This window comes from Mauremys reevesii, linkage group 13 (assembly GCF_016161935.1).
Source record: "Mauremys reevesii isolate NIE-2019 linkage group 13, ASM1616193v1, whole genome shotgun sequence".
Taxonomy (NCBI): Eukaryota; Metazoa; Chordata; order Testudines; family Geoemydidae; genus Mauremys; species Mauremys reevesii.
In genome coordinates, this window is record NC_052635.1 from 20,622,379 (window position 1) to 20,640,573 (window position 18,195).

The window sequence follows — 18,195 nt, forward strand, 5'->3', positions numbered from 1 at the left end:
AGCCTTCTGCTACAGCGTGTTCTGCTTGCCCAGTCTAGCTGCCTTTGGAGATCATCCCCTCCATCTCTCACTTTTCTTCAGACTCCATGGAATTCCCATGTTGACCTTTGGTGGCATGAGCTTATGAAGAATGCCAGCAAGGAGTGTGAGCCTGAATGGTGCGATGCTGAAGATGAGCTGTTCATTCTTTACACCAGTGGATCAACTGGGAAACCCAAGGTATCTTTCACAATGGCTAACTCATACTGCTTCGCTGGCCAGAAATGATGTCTGTAATGGGAACTAGTCCTTAGGTCTCAGAGATATCAGTAATAGGGGCTTACCCCCTGGGGGAAGTTAGAGATGAACCACGCTCATACTTCAGGTATGGAGCACTCGATGAAGTACTTAGTTTACGGTTCTGTTTTTTCTGCTGCACTTTGCGCGAGCTGTGAGCTGGAGAGGTGGAAGCTTTGGGATGGAGCTGTCTTTTTCCAGTTCAGACTCTGAAGTCCTGCTCCTGGTACTTGCCAGTCTGGTGCTGGTCAGCTTGGGAGGGCTGGGGGTGGCTTTGCCTTTGAAGCGTCCCCTGCTGATCACGTGTTCTTGTTGCAGGGCGTTGTGCATACGGTGGGTGGATATATGATTTTTACAGCTGCTACCTTTAAGTATGTGTTTGATCACCATCCTGAGGACATTTACTGGTGCACGGCTGACATCGGATGGATAACTGGCCACTCCTACCTCACTTACGGACCACTGGCAAATGGGGCAACCAGTGTATTGGTAAGTTCTGTGAGGGCTGGGAGCTTCTCCCCAAAGGTAGAGACCAGCCTGCTGCTGAGCAGCCTCCCTTGATATCTGTCTGTTTCTGCAATGAGCACAACCCCCTGCCCTTGTGACCTGCTCTTCTCTCTACCTCATTTGAAAAGCAGCCTGGGAGTCAGTGCGTATGCTGTGCAGTAACCAGCGCCTTGGAGGCTGCAACAGCAGAGTGCTGCCCCGTGAGGAGGGCGAGGCACCCGGTATGCAGGCCTCACAAAGTGGAGTTGGAGGGCTCAGCAGAGGAGGCCAGTGCCTGTTGCTCTCACTGCTTTGTGATAAGGCAGGAAGGGCTTGGTTTGTGAGATTCTTGTGTCGGAGAAAAACTCAGTTCTCGCTTTTTGTTTGGGTGCAGCAGAGTCAGATACTTTATTCTGTTTAGCAGCTACAGCAGGGAGAGAGTGCACTAGGACATAGGGTCTCCCCTTCCTAGACAGGTCTCTCAATAGGTAAACAATTACAACAAGCATTTATACTTTTGTTACAGACAATAATAAGCAACAGCCACATTTTGTTTATACATGGGTCATCCTGATATCTTGTTTTTCTCACTTCTGAGAGACGCCAGTCTATCTACACATTATCTACACAAAGTCAAAACAACTTCTCACACAGTTCTTTTCTGCTCGCCTCACACAATCCTCGCTTCTACAAATCTCGCGTTATTAGGGTTACAGCAAGCCTAACTCTGGCTAACAAAGACTGTCATGCATTAAGATCCCCTACAAATCCCTGTCAGTTCTTTCTGTACTTCCACACTTGTGTAAGAAAACAAGTGGTTTTTGTTTGCCCTTAGGGCCTGGAGGATGCTGCGGGGATGGGAGAGTGAATGAATCAGGGTATTGGGACAGCATGAAAGCAGAGCTGCTGTTGGGAGGGGTTTTGTCTTGCTGCTGTGATGCTTTGCTAGCACATTTATCTCCAGTGCCTGAAGGACACTTGGAAGAGAGGCTGGCAGCACCCCCACTCAGGAACCCCAGCAAAACCAGGGCAGGGACTTGTCAGACCCCAGACTCCTCGGGGGGAAGAGGAGGAGGAAGAACTTTTTTTTTCCTTTCTGGGGCGATGCCAAGCAGGATGGCAGGGTCTGCAAGCCGTGTGTTACGCCCTCCAGGCCCAGTGCAGTTCTGGAACACGGAAGTTTTCTGCTGTCCTTGTTCCGATAGCCTGCATTAGCTGCGTTCTCTGGGATGGTAGGGCTGGCTTTCCCCACCTGTCTTGGGGGCGAGCTGCAGGACCCACATCCAGGAGGCTCTGTGCTATGGCTGTCCTGAGAAGGGGCCACGTTGGCCGTCGTCTGGCTGGAGCCAGTCTGCACTTGGCCTTCTCTCCCACTTGCCTGGGAGATGTGTCCCTACCTGGCGCTGATAAGCCATGGAGCCCAGAACCAGCAGGGGGTGCAGCAGAGGGGGCTGTGCCTGCGGGGAGGAAAGCCCTGCCAGCCCTCGTGAGTGTGCAGGGGGAGCTCTCCCTGGAGTGGGAAAAAGTGAGGCGGGGGTTGGGACTGGGAGGAGCAGGGGAGGCATGAAGAGCCAGTCACCCTTAATCTCCAACCTAAAGGACATACACCAGTGGTCTCTGGGCCCTCGCCTCTGCAGAACTGCTGAACCTTGGGAGCCATTGGAGCCAGGGGCGGCTCCAGGCCCCAGCAAGCCAAGCACGTGCTTGGGGCGGCATGCTGCGGGGGGCGCTCTGCCGGTCGCCAGCCTTCAGCGGCGTGCCTGCGGAGGGTCCGCTGGTCCCACGGCTTCGGTGGACCCTCCGCAGGCGTGCCTGCGGGAGGTCCACCGGAGCTGTGGGACCAGCAGAGCGCCCCCTGCGGCGTGCTGCCGTGCTTGAGGCGGCGAAATGTCTAAAGCCGCCCCTGATTGGAGCACTGGCTGGTGGGGGGGCCGGGGTAGCTTAGATCCCTACCTCTGATCTGCTCTTGTTCCTTCGTGCCCCCAAGCACAGCTGTGCTCAGCTCAGGAGAGGTTCCCAGCCCGGATCGTGGAGGAGACCTGGTCCCTGCCTTACTCGGTGGCACAGAGGGCTGCCTGAACAGAGCAGAGCCTAGGCCTAATGCCTGGTCTGCCTGGAGCGAGGTGGGCTCCCAGCATCCCCTGGGCCCCGCTGTGCTCAGTCTCAGCTGCCTGGGTTCCAGGGCAGGGTGCCAGGCTCTCCCCAGGGCCCGTCACAAGGGCTGGGCAGTGGCTGTGCTGACTGGTGTCTCACGCTCAGTTTGAAGGTCTGCCCATCTATCCAGACGTCAGCCGCATGTGGAGCATCATTGACAAGTACCAGGTGACCAAGTTCTACACTGCGCCCACAGCCATCCGACTGCTCATGAAGTACGGCGATGAGCCCGTCAAAAAGTAAGCACAGCTCCCCAGCGGGGGAGGGACCCCGATAGCTCCGTGGGCACAAGGCAGTAGGACCCCAGAGCACAGGACTGGCTTGGGACTAGTTGCCTGAGAGCTCCCTGCCCTCCTTGAGCAGATGGGTTGTGGATCCCCAAGAGCAGCTGTCTGGAGCATTTTCTTTAGATGAAGGTTTCTAACTGTCGGAGGAGTGATGTTCTGGAACAGCCTTCCAAGGGGAGCTGTGGGGCAAACACCTAACTTGTTTCAAGACTGAGCTTGATAAGTATATGGAGGGGATGCTCTGATGAGTCAACAGTGTGATGCTGTTGCAAAAAAAAGCAGACATGATTCTGTGATGCATTAACAGGTGTTGTGTGAGCAAGACACGAGAAGTCATTCTTCCGCTCTACTCTGCGCTGATTAGGCCTCAATTGGAGTATTGTGTCCAGTTCTGGGCACCGCATTTCAAGAAAGATGTGGAGAAATTGGAGAGGGTCCAGAGAAGAGCAACAAGAATGATTAAAGGTCTAGAGAACATGACCTACGAAGGAGGCTGAAAGAATTGGGTTTGTTTAGCTTAGAAAAGAGAAGACTGAGAGGGGACTTGATAGCAGTTTTCAGGTATCTAAAAGGGTGTCATAAGGAAGAGGGAGAAAACTTGTTCATCTTAGCCTCTAAGGATAGAACAAGAAGCAATGGGCTTAAACTGCAGCAAGGGAGATTTAGGTTGGACATTAGGAAAAAATTCCTAACTGTCAGGGTGGTTAAACTTATGGGTAGGTGTTTCGATTTGATAGCTGCTTTCAACTACCTGAAAGGGGGTGGTGAAGAACTGGAATGGGTTACCTAGGTAAACACTGGAATAAACTGCCTAGGGAGGTTGTGGAATCTCCATCTCTGGAGATATTTAAGAGTAGGTTAGATAGATGTCTATCAGGGATAGTCTAGACAGTATTTGGTCCTGCCATGAGGGCAGGGGACTGGACTCGATGACCTCTCGAGGTCCCTTCCAGCCCTAGAATCTATGAATCTATGAGACTGCCTGTGATGGCATGTACCCGCTCTGCCACTGCAAGCAGCAAATATCCCCAGTGGCCGGTGATGGGACACTAGATGGGGAGGGCTCTGAGTTACTGCAGAGAATTCTTTCCCAGGCGTCTGGCTGCGGGGTCTTGCCCAAGTGCTCAGGGTCTATCTGATTGCCATATTTGGGATTGGGAAGGAATTTTCCCCAGGTCAGATTGGCAGAGACCCTGGTGGTTTTTCACCTTCCTCTGCAGCATGGGGCCTGGGTCACTTGCAGGTTTAAACTAGTGTAAATGGTGGGTACTCTGTAACTTGAAGTCTTTAAACCATGATCTGGGGGCTTGAGTAACTCAGCCAGAGGTTAGGGGTCTGTTACAGGAGAGGGTGAGTGAGGTTCTGTGGCCTGCGATGTGCAAGAGGTCAGACTAGATGATCGTGTCTGGCTCTAAAGCCTGAGTCAATGAGTCTGTGCTGTGTCTGGCCTGCACAACTGGGAGAACCTTCCTGTTACGATGCTTGTAAGTGGGCACCAGGAATCTGGAGGTTGCGTTTCTGAACCCTGGGCAGTGGGTTATGGTGAGCTGCTTTATGTCACTTCTCAGTGCTGCCCCTGGCTTGATCTTAGGTAGAGTCTGAAACACCTACCTCATGTTCTGATGCCAGAGTTCTGGGCTATGGCCGGATTACGTGGCAGGACAACTCCCATCAGCCCTGGAGCGGGACTGCAGGGGTGTGTGCTGGGCACAGAGAGCTCCTGCATTGGAGGTGTTCCATGTCCACCACCAGCCTGATGTTCCCAGACACTGTGGAGGGACTGAGAAGGCTGATGGGAACAGAAGTTGCCCTGAGCTTATAGTCTGCAAGGACTCTAGTCCTTGCTGTCTGAGCTGCCGTTACTGCTAGGGAGTGTCTTTGTGGGTCAGACCAAGGGGCTGGCTCTGCTGCTGCTCTGTGTACTTCCCCTCTCCGCACACGCTGGGTCCTGGAGGAGCTCTTGAAAACCCAAACTGGATGGTCAGTGAGGTCCCCTATGCCGAAGTTGGCTGTCCGGGTTGGGCAAGCTCAGAAACAGGGCTATGAGCCAGTCTCCCTGTGGCCCGGTCCAGGCTAGAGAGCGCGTGCGCATGTGTGAAACCCACTGCTTGTCACTGCAGGTACAGCAGGAAATCCTTGAAAGTGTTGGGGACGGTCGGGGAGCCCATCAACCCCGAAGCCTGGCTGTGGTACTATCAGGTGGTTGGAGAAGAGAGGTGTCCCATCGTGGATACCTTCTGGCAGACAGAGACTGTGAGTTCCTCCCTGCCAGCTCACCTCAGACCTCCCCCTGGTTGAGAGCAGGGAGCCCTGGGAGTTCTGTAACCTCTAAGGGTGCCAGGCGCTGCCCCCCTTCAGTCCCTGTGAGGTGCCAGGCTGCTCTGCGGGCTTGCTCCAGTGTCGTGTCAGCACAATGGGGTCTAACCTTCCCGGGAGCCCAGGGAGCGTCACAGCCACACATGCTCCCATGGAGGCTAGGGGTGAGTGGGGAGCTTGTTCCTGTTTCCCCCCTGCCCGGTGCATCTCTGATTACAAGGCAGTAAGGGGCCCGCCTCTCAGACAGGGGCACTGCTAGGGGCTGGCGGGGTAGAAGACCAAGCTCTCTGGCCTCCTGTTCCTATTGTGTCCAACTGGCTGCTGCTGTTACTGCTCTCCAGGCATCTCATTTGCCTCTCCTCAGCCCATACGTCATTGTGCCCCCGCACTCCTCCCTCTGTTTCTTGTCTTCTGCCAAGCTGCCCCAGTGCATTACTCCCTGCCACACATCCTGCCTGTGCACCAGTCCCTCCTCCCGCCGTGCCCCGAGCTGCTGCCCAGCATCCGAGCACAATCCAGGGCAGGGTAGTGTCTGTGTGTGAGGGGCCAGGCAGTGTGAATGGCTGATCTCTGTTGCTTCCTCCCGCAGGGTGGCCATGTGCTGACGCCGCTCCCCGCTGCCACACCCTTGAAGCCGGGCTCCGCGGTGAGTAGAAACCATTCAAGCGCCCTGTGGCTGGCGTGCTCTGTTCTGTGCTCTCCTGCTGCTGGGATTTTTCCGGGGCAGTGACTTGGGCTGGGGCCTAGGCTCAGTGTCACCTGTAAGGCCCCATTTGTGTCGACAGGGCCCTCCGTGAGCGTAACTACCTGGTTTGCTACGTTGCCCAGTGCAGGCGTGATACTGAACTCCCTAGATAATCTGTGGGGGGAACTCTCCCTCCCCAAAGCCTGGGCAGCATGAGCATTGGCTGGAAGGGGTTGAGCCAGGCCTAAGCAGGGGTGAATTCCCTGGGGATCTATGGCCATAATGGAGCCTAGCGAGAGACTTACTGCTCCATCTGTATGGTTACTGGCAGACACTCAGGGACTGAATCCCTCCCAAAAGTCAGGCTCACTCTGCGCTTCCTTTGTCTGTTTTAAGGGATTTTAATTCGTACTGTTCAACTTTCTCTTTCCATGAACATCTCCTGCAGACGTTTCCATTCTTCGGTGTTGTCCCTGCTATCCTGGATGAATCCGGGGAGGAGCTGGAGGGAGAAGCAGAAGGCTACCTGGTAAAGAACTGCTGATCTTAGGCTCGGACCAAGCCCTGTCACAGTTACACCAGGGCCGTGGAGAAGCTGGGGCTCACCGGGTGACTGGCTGGTTCCCACTGGGGAGCAGGAGTCACATGCGTGTTGGTTCCAAGCCAGGGACCTGAACTGGTGTGAGATTATCCCCTCACAAGCATGTCTAGTTACACTTTTCACATCTGTGCTGCAAGACGTTCTTGTGCCATTAGAAATGACGTTGGACTCTAACCGCCAGTGTAGGAGTCCCGTAGATTGTCATCAGAGCTATTGTATAATTGAAGAAAGTGTTGCGGACGGGGGATTAAAGGCTATTTAGTGAGATCCTCCCCTCTTTAGGAAGTTTGCGGTAGAGTGCGCCATCAGGAGCAAGGGGACCTGGGGCTTTCCCAGCCATCAGCTCTCTGCAGCATGAGCTGATGCTCGGGGTGAAGTCAGTGATTGCAACTGTTTGGGAATCCGGGATGTTGATAGGGCAGTGTCCTACCTCTCTAATATTGGCTGCCCCGTGGGAGATCTTACTTATGTCCCTCATAATGAGGGAGCAGCTCTTCCCTATACGATTAAATCTTTTACTGAGGGTCACGGTGGATTCTCCATCACTGACAGTTTTTAACTCAAGGTAGGATGTTTTTCTAACAGGTATGGCTTGGGAATTATTGGGGGGAAGTTCTATGGCCCATGTTCTAGAATGGGGTTCTCAACCTATTTCTTTCTGAGCCCCCCCCCAATGTGCCATGGCCCACGTGTGCCACAACAGCTGTTTTTCTATATAAAACCCAGGGCCAGAATTAGGGGTATCAAGTAGAGCAATTGCATGAGGCCCCACACCACAGGGGGTCCCGTGAGGCTAAGTTGCTCAGGCTTCGACTTGAGCCCCCATGCGGCAGGCCCTGGGCTTGAGCTCCATGCAGCAGGGCTTTGGCTTTCTACCCTGGGCTGCAGCAAGTCTAATGCCAGCCCTGCTTGGTGGACCCTCTGAAACCTGCTCACAGCCCCTCAAGGGGCCCTGGACCCCTGGTTGAGAACCACTGTTCTAGAAGTCAGATTAGACGATCACAGTCGACCCTTCTGGCCTTGGAATCTACGGTTTCTCTGCAAGGGACAAAACACACTTCATACCCTGTAATTAATGACTATACAATTATGGGGATGTAAAGGTAGAAGCAGCATATTGCCCTTTGTGTGTTGGGTGCTGAGAGACTTTGGTTAAAACGCTGTAGCATCCTGCTCTCGGCAGCTGAGATCAGAGATCGGACAAAGGGTAGTATGGGCCTGAGCTAGTGAATAGGCCCAGGAGTAATGCAGGAGACAGACATGGCTATCTGCTGGCTAGACTCCTCTGTCTTTCTCTGGCTGTGTAAGTAAGAGCCCATTAGAGACCGTGACCTACAACTTAGGCCAAGAACTCATGCTCATGTAAGGCTGTGTACCGGAGGGGCTTCCTGATTCTATGCCACATCTCTATATCCTCTCCCACAGGTATTTAAGCAGCCCTGGCCTGGAATAATGCGCACAGTGTACAGGAACCACCAGCGATTTGAGACCACCTATTTCAAGAAGTTCCCAGGGTACTACGTGACAGGAGATGGTAAGACTTCAGGCAGCAGCCTTGTCCCAGGGAGTGGCAGCTTGTGTGGCCTCCTCGGTATCCCTGCTTTCTGAGCAGGAGGGTTGGTAGGCTGTTCTGCTAGCTGGGGATTAGCAGCACATGGGGTGGGAGAGCCCCTGGGATCTCACTGCATTCCATTCCCTGACTCGTTTGTCAGATGCATTGAGTTCTGCTGCTGTGTCCTCATGCTGGTGACTGGTTCTTTGTAGGCTGCAAGAGAGATAAGGACGGCTATTACTGGATCACGGGGCGCATCGACGATATGCTGAACGTCTCTGGTGAGAACAGACCCTTTGGCTGTGGTGGAGAGAGGAGGCACGTGTTTTAAAGGTGCAGGTTAAAAATTCCAGCTAACCTTTACAAAGCAGTGAGAGAGGGAATCCCCCCTCACTCCCAGCCACCGGCAGCAAGTTCTTCCTCGCCCAGCATGAGGCGCACTCACACCAGTGGCTGTTTGCACAGCCTCTGGCCACAGCTGGATAGTCTCAGCTGAAGCTACTGAGAAGGGAAGCACACAGCCAGTAAACTGTCTGTAGCCAGCCATGCGTGGGGCTTACTCAAGCACTAGCTGTTGCAGCCTGGCCCATTGTCCCTCTATGCTGTCACCAGCCTATGAGTGCAGCCAGTTCCTGAGCCCCAGGTTTCCAAAAGAGCTGAGTCTGTGTAGAGACTAGTCACAGTTTCAAGCTCTTGGACCCTCCGGCGCACTCTTGTCTGAGGACCTGGGACACCTTCATCCAACCACACAGATCCAGAATCTGGTGGATGAAACATCCCGAGCTCCCCTGTCACTTACACGTGCTCCCCTAGAGTTCCATCTAGGCTGTGAGCACACTGGGCTTCTAGTTTAACTCTTTCATGGACAGTGCGGCATAAAAGCAAGGAACACAGGCTTAGCAAAGGAATTTCTTACCCACGGTGACTTTACTCTTAAATAGCTCAAGAGCCAAAAATAACAAAAGTCCTGAAACCCCCCTCCACAGTCTGATCTCGCCCTCAGAGTAAGGTTTGTTAGAATTTCCAGCTACATCATGTCCTGTCTGCCCTCTCTCTCCTACCAGGCCATCATACATGAGGCAGCGGTTGGCTCCCCACTCAGAGCAGCACCTCTGCTCTTAGAGTTCCTGTCCCTTTTGCAGGTGCTCCACTGGGACACTCCAGGCCCCTCCCCCAGTCATACTCGCCCCACCCTGCAAGTCCCTGTGCAGAAGATCCATCGGTGCATGGGTAGGGGCTGGTAATTGAGACATTTGGAGTTAGTGGCCCTCAATTGCCATCTTCTCAGCGATATTCCTTCCGGAAGGCATCACGCACCTTTCCTAAACGAGGTGCTGGCTGCAATACAGGACAATAGTAAGCAGGGTCAGACGTGTGTTCAGCCCATGATACAAACCAGAGTCGTAACTTGAGAGACATCCCACTGTCATGCCTGCCAGGTGTCTGGAGGCATCATTTACAGGAGCACTTCCACTGAACCCAGCGGGACTGGCCTCGTGGCAGGGCCTTGCCAGCCTGCCTCTCTTTGGAGGAGTGTGAGTAGTGACCAGCAGGGAATGCTCTAGGAGCTCAGTGAGACGCATTACCATGGTTACCGCTTCCTGCTAGTGGATTAAAGGCACCATGTAAATAACATTGTTAATCTGACTTGTAGACATTTGGGAGAGGGGGAAGCTCCTGGTGAAATTAGCCCCTGTTCCCGGAGCCAGGGCAGGCTGTCCCCAGCCATTCTCTGGTGCTTTATCTTGTCTCCAGGTATGGTGCCTGCCTACTGCCAGGGAGACGATTCCACAGGGCTGATGACCATGCAGTCTGGAAGCTTTGTCTGAGGTTCAGCCAATGTCTCTAATTCCCTCTATCCCATTGCTCCTCATTCAGTGTATCAGGCTAAATAACCCCTCCCTTGCTGGCATGCCGAGTCGGATCCTGGTTGCTGGTTCTCTCTCTCTCTCTCTCCCCCCTCTATCATTTGGTCGAGCTGGCAGGGCCCGCTCCAGGGGTTTTGCCGCCCCAAGCAGCCAAAAAAAAAAAAAAAAAGCCGCGATCACGATCTGCGGCATTTCAGCGGGAGGTCCTTCGCTCCGACCGGGAGTGAGGGACCCTCTGCCGAATAGCTGGACCTACCGCCCCTCTCCAGAGTGGCCGCCCCAAGCACCTGCTTGCTAAGCTGGTGCCTGGAGCTGGAGACATTCTTCTAAACCTTTCTGAAACACAATCCTTTCCTCCCCCTCCGAGCTCCCTCAGTTTTTTCCCTCATCTCTTGTAAGGCAGTTCCCAGTGCTGGTTATCGTACGCTGGGTAAGGTCTGAGGAGACCGCGTTGGGTTACTGCTCCATGACACAGCAGGTTGTTACATAGAATCATAGAGTCCATGGCCAGAAGGGCCCATTGTGGTGATCCAGTCTGGTCTCCTGCGTAACACAGGCCAGAGACCTGCCCCACAAAAACACCTAGAGCAGAGCTTTTAGGAAAACAGCCCATCTTGTTTTGGAAATTGCCAGTGATGGAGAGTCCACCAGGGCCCTTGGTAAGTTGTTCCATTGGTTAATTCCCCTCCTGTTAAACACTTACACCTGAATGTGTCTAGCTTCCGCTCCCAGTCATTGGACCCTATTAGACCTTCCCCTGTGCTAGACTGAAGAGCCCATTATTAAATATTGGTTCCCCATGTAAGTACTTGTAGACTGTGATCTAGTCACCCTTTGTTAAGCTAAATTGGTTGAGCTTTTTGAGTCTATCACTATAAGGCAGGTTTTCTAACCCTTTACTCATTCTCATGGCTCCTCTCTGAACCATCTCCAATTTATCATCATCCTTCTTGAATTGTGGACACCAGAACTGGACACAGGATTCCAGCGGCAGTTTGCACCAGTGCCAAATACAGGAGGCAAAATAACCTCTCTACTCCTGTTCGAGTTTCCCCTGTTTGTGCATCCCAGGATTGCATTAGCCCTTTTGGCCACAGTGTTACACTGGAAGCTCATGTTCAGCTGATTATTCACCACAACCTGCAAATCTTTTTCAGTCACTGCTTCCAGAATAGATCCTCCATCCTGTAAGTGTGGCTGACATTGTTTGTATCTAGATGTATGCATTTACATGTAGCCGTATTTAAACTCACATTGTTTGCTTGCACCCAGCTTACCAAGCAATCCAGAGCACTCTGAATCAGTGACCTGTCCTCTTCATTATTAACCCCTCCTCCAGTTTTTGTGTCATCCGTGAACTTTTTCAGTGACAATTTTCTATTTTCTTCCAGGTCGTTGATAGAAATGTTAAATAAAGTAGGGCCCAGAACAAATCTCGCAGCACCCCACTAGAAACCCACCCCTTCAATAATGATTACCCACTTACAGTGACATTTTCAGACCTATTGGTTAGCCAGATTTTAATCCATTTAATGTGTGCCAGGTTTATTTTAAATCTTGATAGTTTTTCAATCAAAATGTCGTGCGGTAGTCAATGCCTTACAGAAGTCTAAGTCTATTACATCAACACTATTATTTTTTTCACACCACTTGTAATCTCATTTAAAAAAAAGATGTCAGGTTACTTTGATAGGCTCTATCGGTTAGCTTCTGTGTATGCTCTCCACTATCGCCTCAGCCATTCTGCTGCCCTGTCGTACTGCAGGCTGCTTCCAATTCACTGTGCGCTATGGATCCTAGCTCTTTTTTGGCAGTAGTGCTGTCTGCACCCCTGCTATCGATGGTGTCTTTCAGCCGGCTTTCCGTGTAGGATCCTGCCTGCACTTCTCATCTCACCAGGTCCCTGGTTCTTTTTCTGTTTTTGCTTTAATGTACTCTGGGAGTGTCACTAACATGCTATGCACCCCTGAATTCTGTGCTGCCTACAAGGTGCCTCCCTCAGCTTGCTACTGGTTATTACTCTTTGTTTATGGCCCTTCAGCCAGTGTCAGTCCCCATGAAATTGCTCCTCTCCATAGTAGCTTGACTGAAGTTTGCTAGTAAGATTTCAGTGCAGTGTATCAAACGCTCTACTAAAGTGACCATTGACTTTTGGACTCTGCTTCCTGCTCCCCGGCTGCCTCCTGTAACTGACAGAGGTGGCCTGTTGGTTACCTGCTCCCTCTGCCTTTGGCTGGGGTATGGTAGGAATGCAGATTCTCCTGTACCATGGGCGTTAGTGTGATAAAGTGACAGTTCTGTGACAGCCCATAACTAATGGGTAGCTCTGCTCGGTGTGTCATTAAATTCCAGTGGGCTAGCTAGGTGTTATCAGCACCCAGTGGTTGGTGGCAGCTTGCCCAGCCATGGAAGGACCGGCTCAGAGACACGTGTTCTGGACAGAATGTAGCTTCCTGGGCTTCTCCCTTTGTTTACACAAAGCTCCTGCTGTTTGTCAAGTATCCAGGGGTGGGGCACATGGCACAAGGGAGGGACCGTTGCTGTCTCCCCAGAACGAGGTTGGGGCTGCTCATAGGCTCCGAGCAGAATCTCCCAAGAGTCCATTGTAGTGCATGCAAACAGACCACCCAACTGGAGCTTAGGGGCCCTGTTCACTCCCAGGGCCCTTCTGCAGCGAGCCCTTCTGGAGCAAGGGAGCCAGACACTGCTGGACTCAGCAAAGTGCTGCCTCTTTCTTTCCAGGCCACCTGCTGAGCACCGCGGAGGTGGAGTCTGCCCTGGTGGAGCACTCCTCCGTTTCTGAGGCTGCAGTGGTGAGTCACCCCCACCCAGTGAAAGGCGAATGCCTCTACTGCTTTGTGACCTTGAGGGATGGCCAAAAATTCACCATGGCCCTGATGGACGAATTGAGAAAACAAGGTAACGGCGGCAGAGCTGTCGGCATTTTTTGTGTAGGGTTTGTTGTGGTAGGTGCCCCCTGTCGCCAGAGAAGAGGGGAGGGCTCTGCTGGACGTGGCGAAGGCTCTGCAGGGGCTGACATGCCTGCTGGGGAGTGAAGCAATGTGGCCTCGCCAAAGGAAGGTGCCTCTTGCCTAGAGAACACCAGTTCCCTGCCAGGGCTATGGCCAGTTCCCATCTGAGCCCCTTGTGCCCCTGCAGCCTGGGTAACAAAGCAGCATCAAGGAAAAGGGTCGAGTCCCAGGGCTGGCAGAGGCTAAAATTAGATCTCCCAATGTTGTGGCTGCTCATGTGACACCCCCTGCCTCCTGTGAGCTGGCAGTGGCATGAGGCTCCTGCTTTCCAGGACAGCCTCTGCCTCTCCAGACCCGGGCATGGGGGCTGTTGTGCTGGCATGTGCCCAGACCCCTCATTCCCCAGCTCCGCTCGCTGAGTGTGTGTTGGAGGCAGGCGTGGGTGCTGCTGGGAGGGAGCTGCATGCGTGGTTCTTGCAGCTGTGATCTGTGCTGGTGCATGGACCGTATGGGTTGCTGTGCTTGCTGCTGCCTTTTAACTGAAACCAAAATGTTTTGGTCAATGTCTGTGGACTTGGTTTTCCTAGAAGGGGAGGGAATGTCAGTCCAGGTCTCACGTCCGCCTCAGGGCGTCCCTTCCAAAGCCCATCCATACTGCTAGCGGATGGGCATGAAGACAGTGATAGTGACAGTGATGGGCATGCAGAGGCCCCATGGGAGTCTCTTTGTATTCCTCTCCTGGCTCATCATTTGCTGCTGTAAACTCACATACGTGGTACCAAGCGGGATGGGAGACTGGAAGAGCTCGTGTAAGCTGGTGGTGAATCCAGTGCACCGTACCAGAGCAGTTAAATAGATGGGTGTGATGTGATGCATGTGGGAGTCCAGCTAAACTGACATGAGCTCCATTGACATCCGAGATGACTGTGGTGCGTGAACAAGGCAGCAAACAAAATGCAGCCAGGTTGCCTGTTGCTCCAGGGGAACCCTGAGGGGGGTCATTCATTGCTATGTGGAAATGGGCACAAACCCTGGGGAAAGCTGTCTTAATTTCAGGTCCTTAAGTGCGCCCTAGAAGCAATGGAGAGAGAATAGAAATGGTCAAACATCTCTCCTGCAGCTGGAGAACATGTGTTTTGTAGAGAGCTGCATGCACTCTCCTCCCCTCCAGCCCTGGGTCTCCAGGTGCAGAATCCTGAGCAGTGCAATTGTGCTGCCTGGCCCCATTCTGCAAACATCCGCACCTTTGCCAACAGCGGAGATATCGGAGTCATCGCAGTGCAGCCCTGGTGGGCTCGTTTGTCCCACTTGCTGCTCACTTGAGTTCCAGCTCTCACTGAGTCACTTTGCCCTAAAAAGCAGCTCTGGGAAATCTTAATAATTATACTGAAAATCTCTGTTTTGTAGTTAGAGAAAAAATTGGACCGATAGCAACCCCTGATTACATCCAGCATGCTCCTGGTCTGCCCAAGACCCGCTCAGGTAAGGAGTCCTGGTTCACTCTTCTCAGATACACCATTTGGGAAGCAAGCAGCAGAGCTCCTGGTGTCTGCAGGCTGGGCAGCCCCGGAGGAAGGGAGTCACCGGAGTGCTCCCAGTGGGGATCAGCAGTCTAGGATAATTACAATAGGTTTTGGTGGGGTCCAGCTGTCTTGGATTGCCCAGGTCTCTGCATGTCTAGACTTGAAGAAATCTATGTCCCAGTATGGCTTATTCAGTGGGAGCCCCCTGAAAACCTACTGAGTCTTGGTTTGACTCTCTGGACATACAGGTGAATCACCACAGCTCTTTGTTTGACAGGTAAAATTATGAGGCGCTTACTAAGGAAGATTGCAAAGAACGACCGAGATCTGGGAGATACCTCAACTGTGGCAGATCCAGCTGTTATAAACCACCTGTTCAGCAACAGGTGTGACACTGTGCTGTAGCAGAGCTGCATGCCGTCCTTCAGACTAGAGACGCCGAAGCACCAAGTCCTAGTAGAGCAGGGGCCGTCCGGAGGAGTATTGTATTCACTGGGGAAGAGAAGCCATTACCTGTCAAGTTGAATGTGAAATGCCATCAGTGAGGCGAAGATGGGCTCTCGAGCTGGTCCTCTCTCTGTGTTATATCTAGCTGTCTGTGCCTCTGGAGAGGATGTACATTATGTTGTTGATTGATACTGCGTATCTGAAATTCCAGCCTCAGTCACTCATTGCAGAATGACTTGCATTGTTTTCTTTTCCATCATTTTATTCATGTTTTTTAAATTGACTTTGTGTAATGGGCAGGGCCTGGCATCCTGCCCAGAGTGGGGATTGGTGGTTTGATGGCAAATGGTGTTTTGCTCCCAAACAGTAGTTATGCGCCTTGGGCTCCAACAGATTCCCGGCAACAATCTCTCTAAGTTAATGCAGAACGACTGGAATTGCTCTCAGTAAACCAGAGTATACTGGGATTCGTCTGCCACTATCCACATTGCAAATAAGCTGCTGCTTCTGTATCCATCTGTTGGAGGCTGAGGGGAGTTTTGGAAAAAGCATCTGCAACTCTGTAGCTGTGCAAGTTATTTTTAATTTTCTTTCCACCAAATCTGTTTAGTCTGAGCTGTATGTTAGCTGAGCTCTCCAGGGCTCGGCAAGGGAGTAGTGTGTGGCTGGGGGCTTTGGGGATTAGTGACGTTTTATATAACTCTTTTGGTACCAATATTTTGTTATGTTAACTGCTTGGCACCAGGAGTTAGATTGTCCCAGCACTGGGTCCTCCATGAGCAGTGGATGTATGAGGGAATCACAGTCAGGAAGGGCTGAGTTCAGTGCTGGGACGTGCTGTGCTCCATAGTGTGCTATTGCTGTCCAATTGCTGGTTCCAGTAGATCATGCTGGTGCCAGTTAATCTCCGTAGGGATAGCTCATCCAGTTGCCTTGGGGGGAGGGGCGGGAGAGTGGGTGCTACACATATCAAAGGAAAGGTGATTGAGAACTATGCAGAGGTGTCTTCCCCGTTGCTAGGCAAACAGGACCCGTATCCAGAGGTGTCCCGTCTCACAGTACGTGGAAAGGGGCAGGCAGGGCCTTACTATTCCAACCAGGTGCTTCCTCATCCGAAAAACGGAGTGAAAGGGGTTTAAATCAAGTCTACGCTTTAAATCGGACGTGCTGCCTCATGGTGGGAAAACCCTTGCTCGGACTCGGGACCGACAGCCTGAACATACCTGACAATGAAGGCTACGGATGGTGACAGGGTTTCTGCTACGAGTCAGTTTCCATGCTGCTTAATTCCGGCCGTGCCTTGGGACTGCTCTGGGGAGACACTGCCTTTGTGATGTGTTTGTGTTAGAAATGGCTTCCAGGCTCATTTGATAATTTACACGTTAACATACGGAGAAAGTAGGTTTTCAAATGTGCAACCCTGGCTGTCTTGTGGCTGCCCAAAAAATGCTGGAATTATCCATACAACTATTTGGCACTTGGCCAAAACAAATTCAAGCTCTGTCCCAAAAGCCAAGTCCTAATCGATAACGTTAGGGTCGCCCTGAGTTGTCTCATTGCTAAATGTCACTCACTTCTGCTGTTCTTATGCTACATGTACATGTCTGTGATCTGTAACCTCTGTGTATCCGTTTGACCTGTGTAATCAACAGCAATGGGACTGGGCCTTTAACCTGCTACATTCTGTTCATAGGAATAGCTTCAAAACCATATTGTCCTTTGTTATCTTGGTCTGTAATTTTGGTTGGAAAACAGCTAGACTCCTGTTCTAGTTGGAATAAAACTCAATGAAATAAAAATGAAACCTACTCTGGAGCGCTCGCTATTTGCAGGTGACGGTCTGGGGGTGGTTGGTAAATGGAGATCTTAGTTGCAGTGCCCTCGTGGATTTGGGCTGGGACTTACCGCTTCAGATCTGCACCATCACTCACCTGATGCAGAAGGCACCTGGAATTTTGGGGCAGGAGTTTAAATTCTGCAGTTACGGTAAATCTGAGTGTGCAATAGATTCAGATCCGTGTCCTGTTTCTGTGTGACCAGTGTATACCGGCAGGAGGTTTGCAGGCAGGCAGTGACTGGACTTCTTGTCATTGTCCATAAACCATGTTTAGCTGAAACTGCGGGTTATGGAGATCAAAGCCCAAGATGGAGCCTTGCTGCAGCACATGAGATCACTGATGGGAGACCTACAGATTTCACATAAAGGTGCAGGGATGGGGGGGCACTCCAGCTCACTGCATGGCAGCCTGGAAACCTTTGTCCTCCATTCATGTCTCACTGGATTTCACAGCCCTTCAGCCCTCCACTCGCCCTGGAGATGCTGTTTTGCTCAGGATTGCAGTGAATCGCCAAGCACTTAACTAGGGGTGTCCCGCAAGAATGGCTTCTCCTTGCTGGATGTGCTCCTCTCGCAGAGGGCTGCCGGTTGGGGAAAGTGAGCATCAGCCCAGCTGTCCTGAGAAGTTATGAAGGGTCCCATAGCCAGACAATCATGATGCTTTCATATGAACCCACACAGGGAAATGATTAAAGACAAAACCACCCTGTCACCTGTGGGTGAACACTTCTCCCAAAGCGATCACGTTGGGTCTGACCTCTCAGTCCTCATCCTCCAAGGAAACCTGCACAGCACCTTCAGAACACGAGCCTGGGAGCTTAAATGCGTAACTCTGCTAGACACTAAAAATCATGAAATGAACAGACACTGGATTTATGGTTCATTACAACAAACTGTAACCCAGTAACAACTGCCCCCTGACTCCCCCTGCACCTGCCTCCCCCGCCCCCATGAGTGGAGAGATGTTAATGGGCCAATTCACCTTGAATGGTCCCTTGAAATGTGTATTAACTCCTCATGCTAAGCAATCTGTTCCACCTTCTGTTTAGCTGTGACACTGAGTACTTTTCCCAGACCTTCAGAAGAGCTCTGTGGAGTTTGAAAGCTTGTCTCTTTCACCAACAGAAGTTGGTCCAATAAAAGATATTAATTAATTAACCTCCACGTAATCACATGCTTTCCCCTAGTATT

The 18,195-nt window shown here is 52.0% G+C and overlaps 1 protein-coding gene across 4 annotated transcripts in view; it reads left to right on the forward strand.

Moving 5' to 3' along the window:
- ACSS2 (acyl-CoA synthetase short chain family member 2) overlaps positions 1-16,971 on the forward strand; it is a 74,348-nt gene extending 57,377 nt beyond the window's left edge. For all 4 annotated transcript variants that reach the window (XM_039498327.1, XM_039498328.1, XM_039498331.1 and 1 more), the window contains 11 exons: positions 82-219; positions 595-765; positions 3,022-3,155; positions 5,324-5,456; positions 6,109-6,165; positions 6,653-6,733; positions 8,231-8,339; positions 8,570-8,638; positions 12,968-13,144; positions 14,605-14,679; positions 14,998-16,971. In XM_039498327.1, coding sequence (XP_039354261.1) covers positions 82-219; positions 595-765; positions 3,022-3,155; positions 5,324-5,456; positions 6,109-6,165; positions 6,653-6,733; positions 8,231-8,339; positions 8,570-8,638; positions 12,968-13,144; positions 14,605-14,679; positions 14,998-15,125 — 1,272 coding nt within the window. In that variant the 3' untranslated portion in view covers positions 15,126-16,971. The remainder of the gene's footprint in view (positions 1-81; positions 220-594; positions 766-3,021; positions 3,156-5,323; positions 5,457-6,108; positions 6,166-6,652; positions 6,734-8,230; positions 8,340-8,569; positions 8,639-12,967; positions 13,145-14,604; positions 14,680-14,997) is intronic.
- The last annotated feature ends 1,224 nt before the right edge of the window (positions 16,972-18,195 follow it).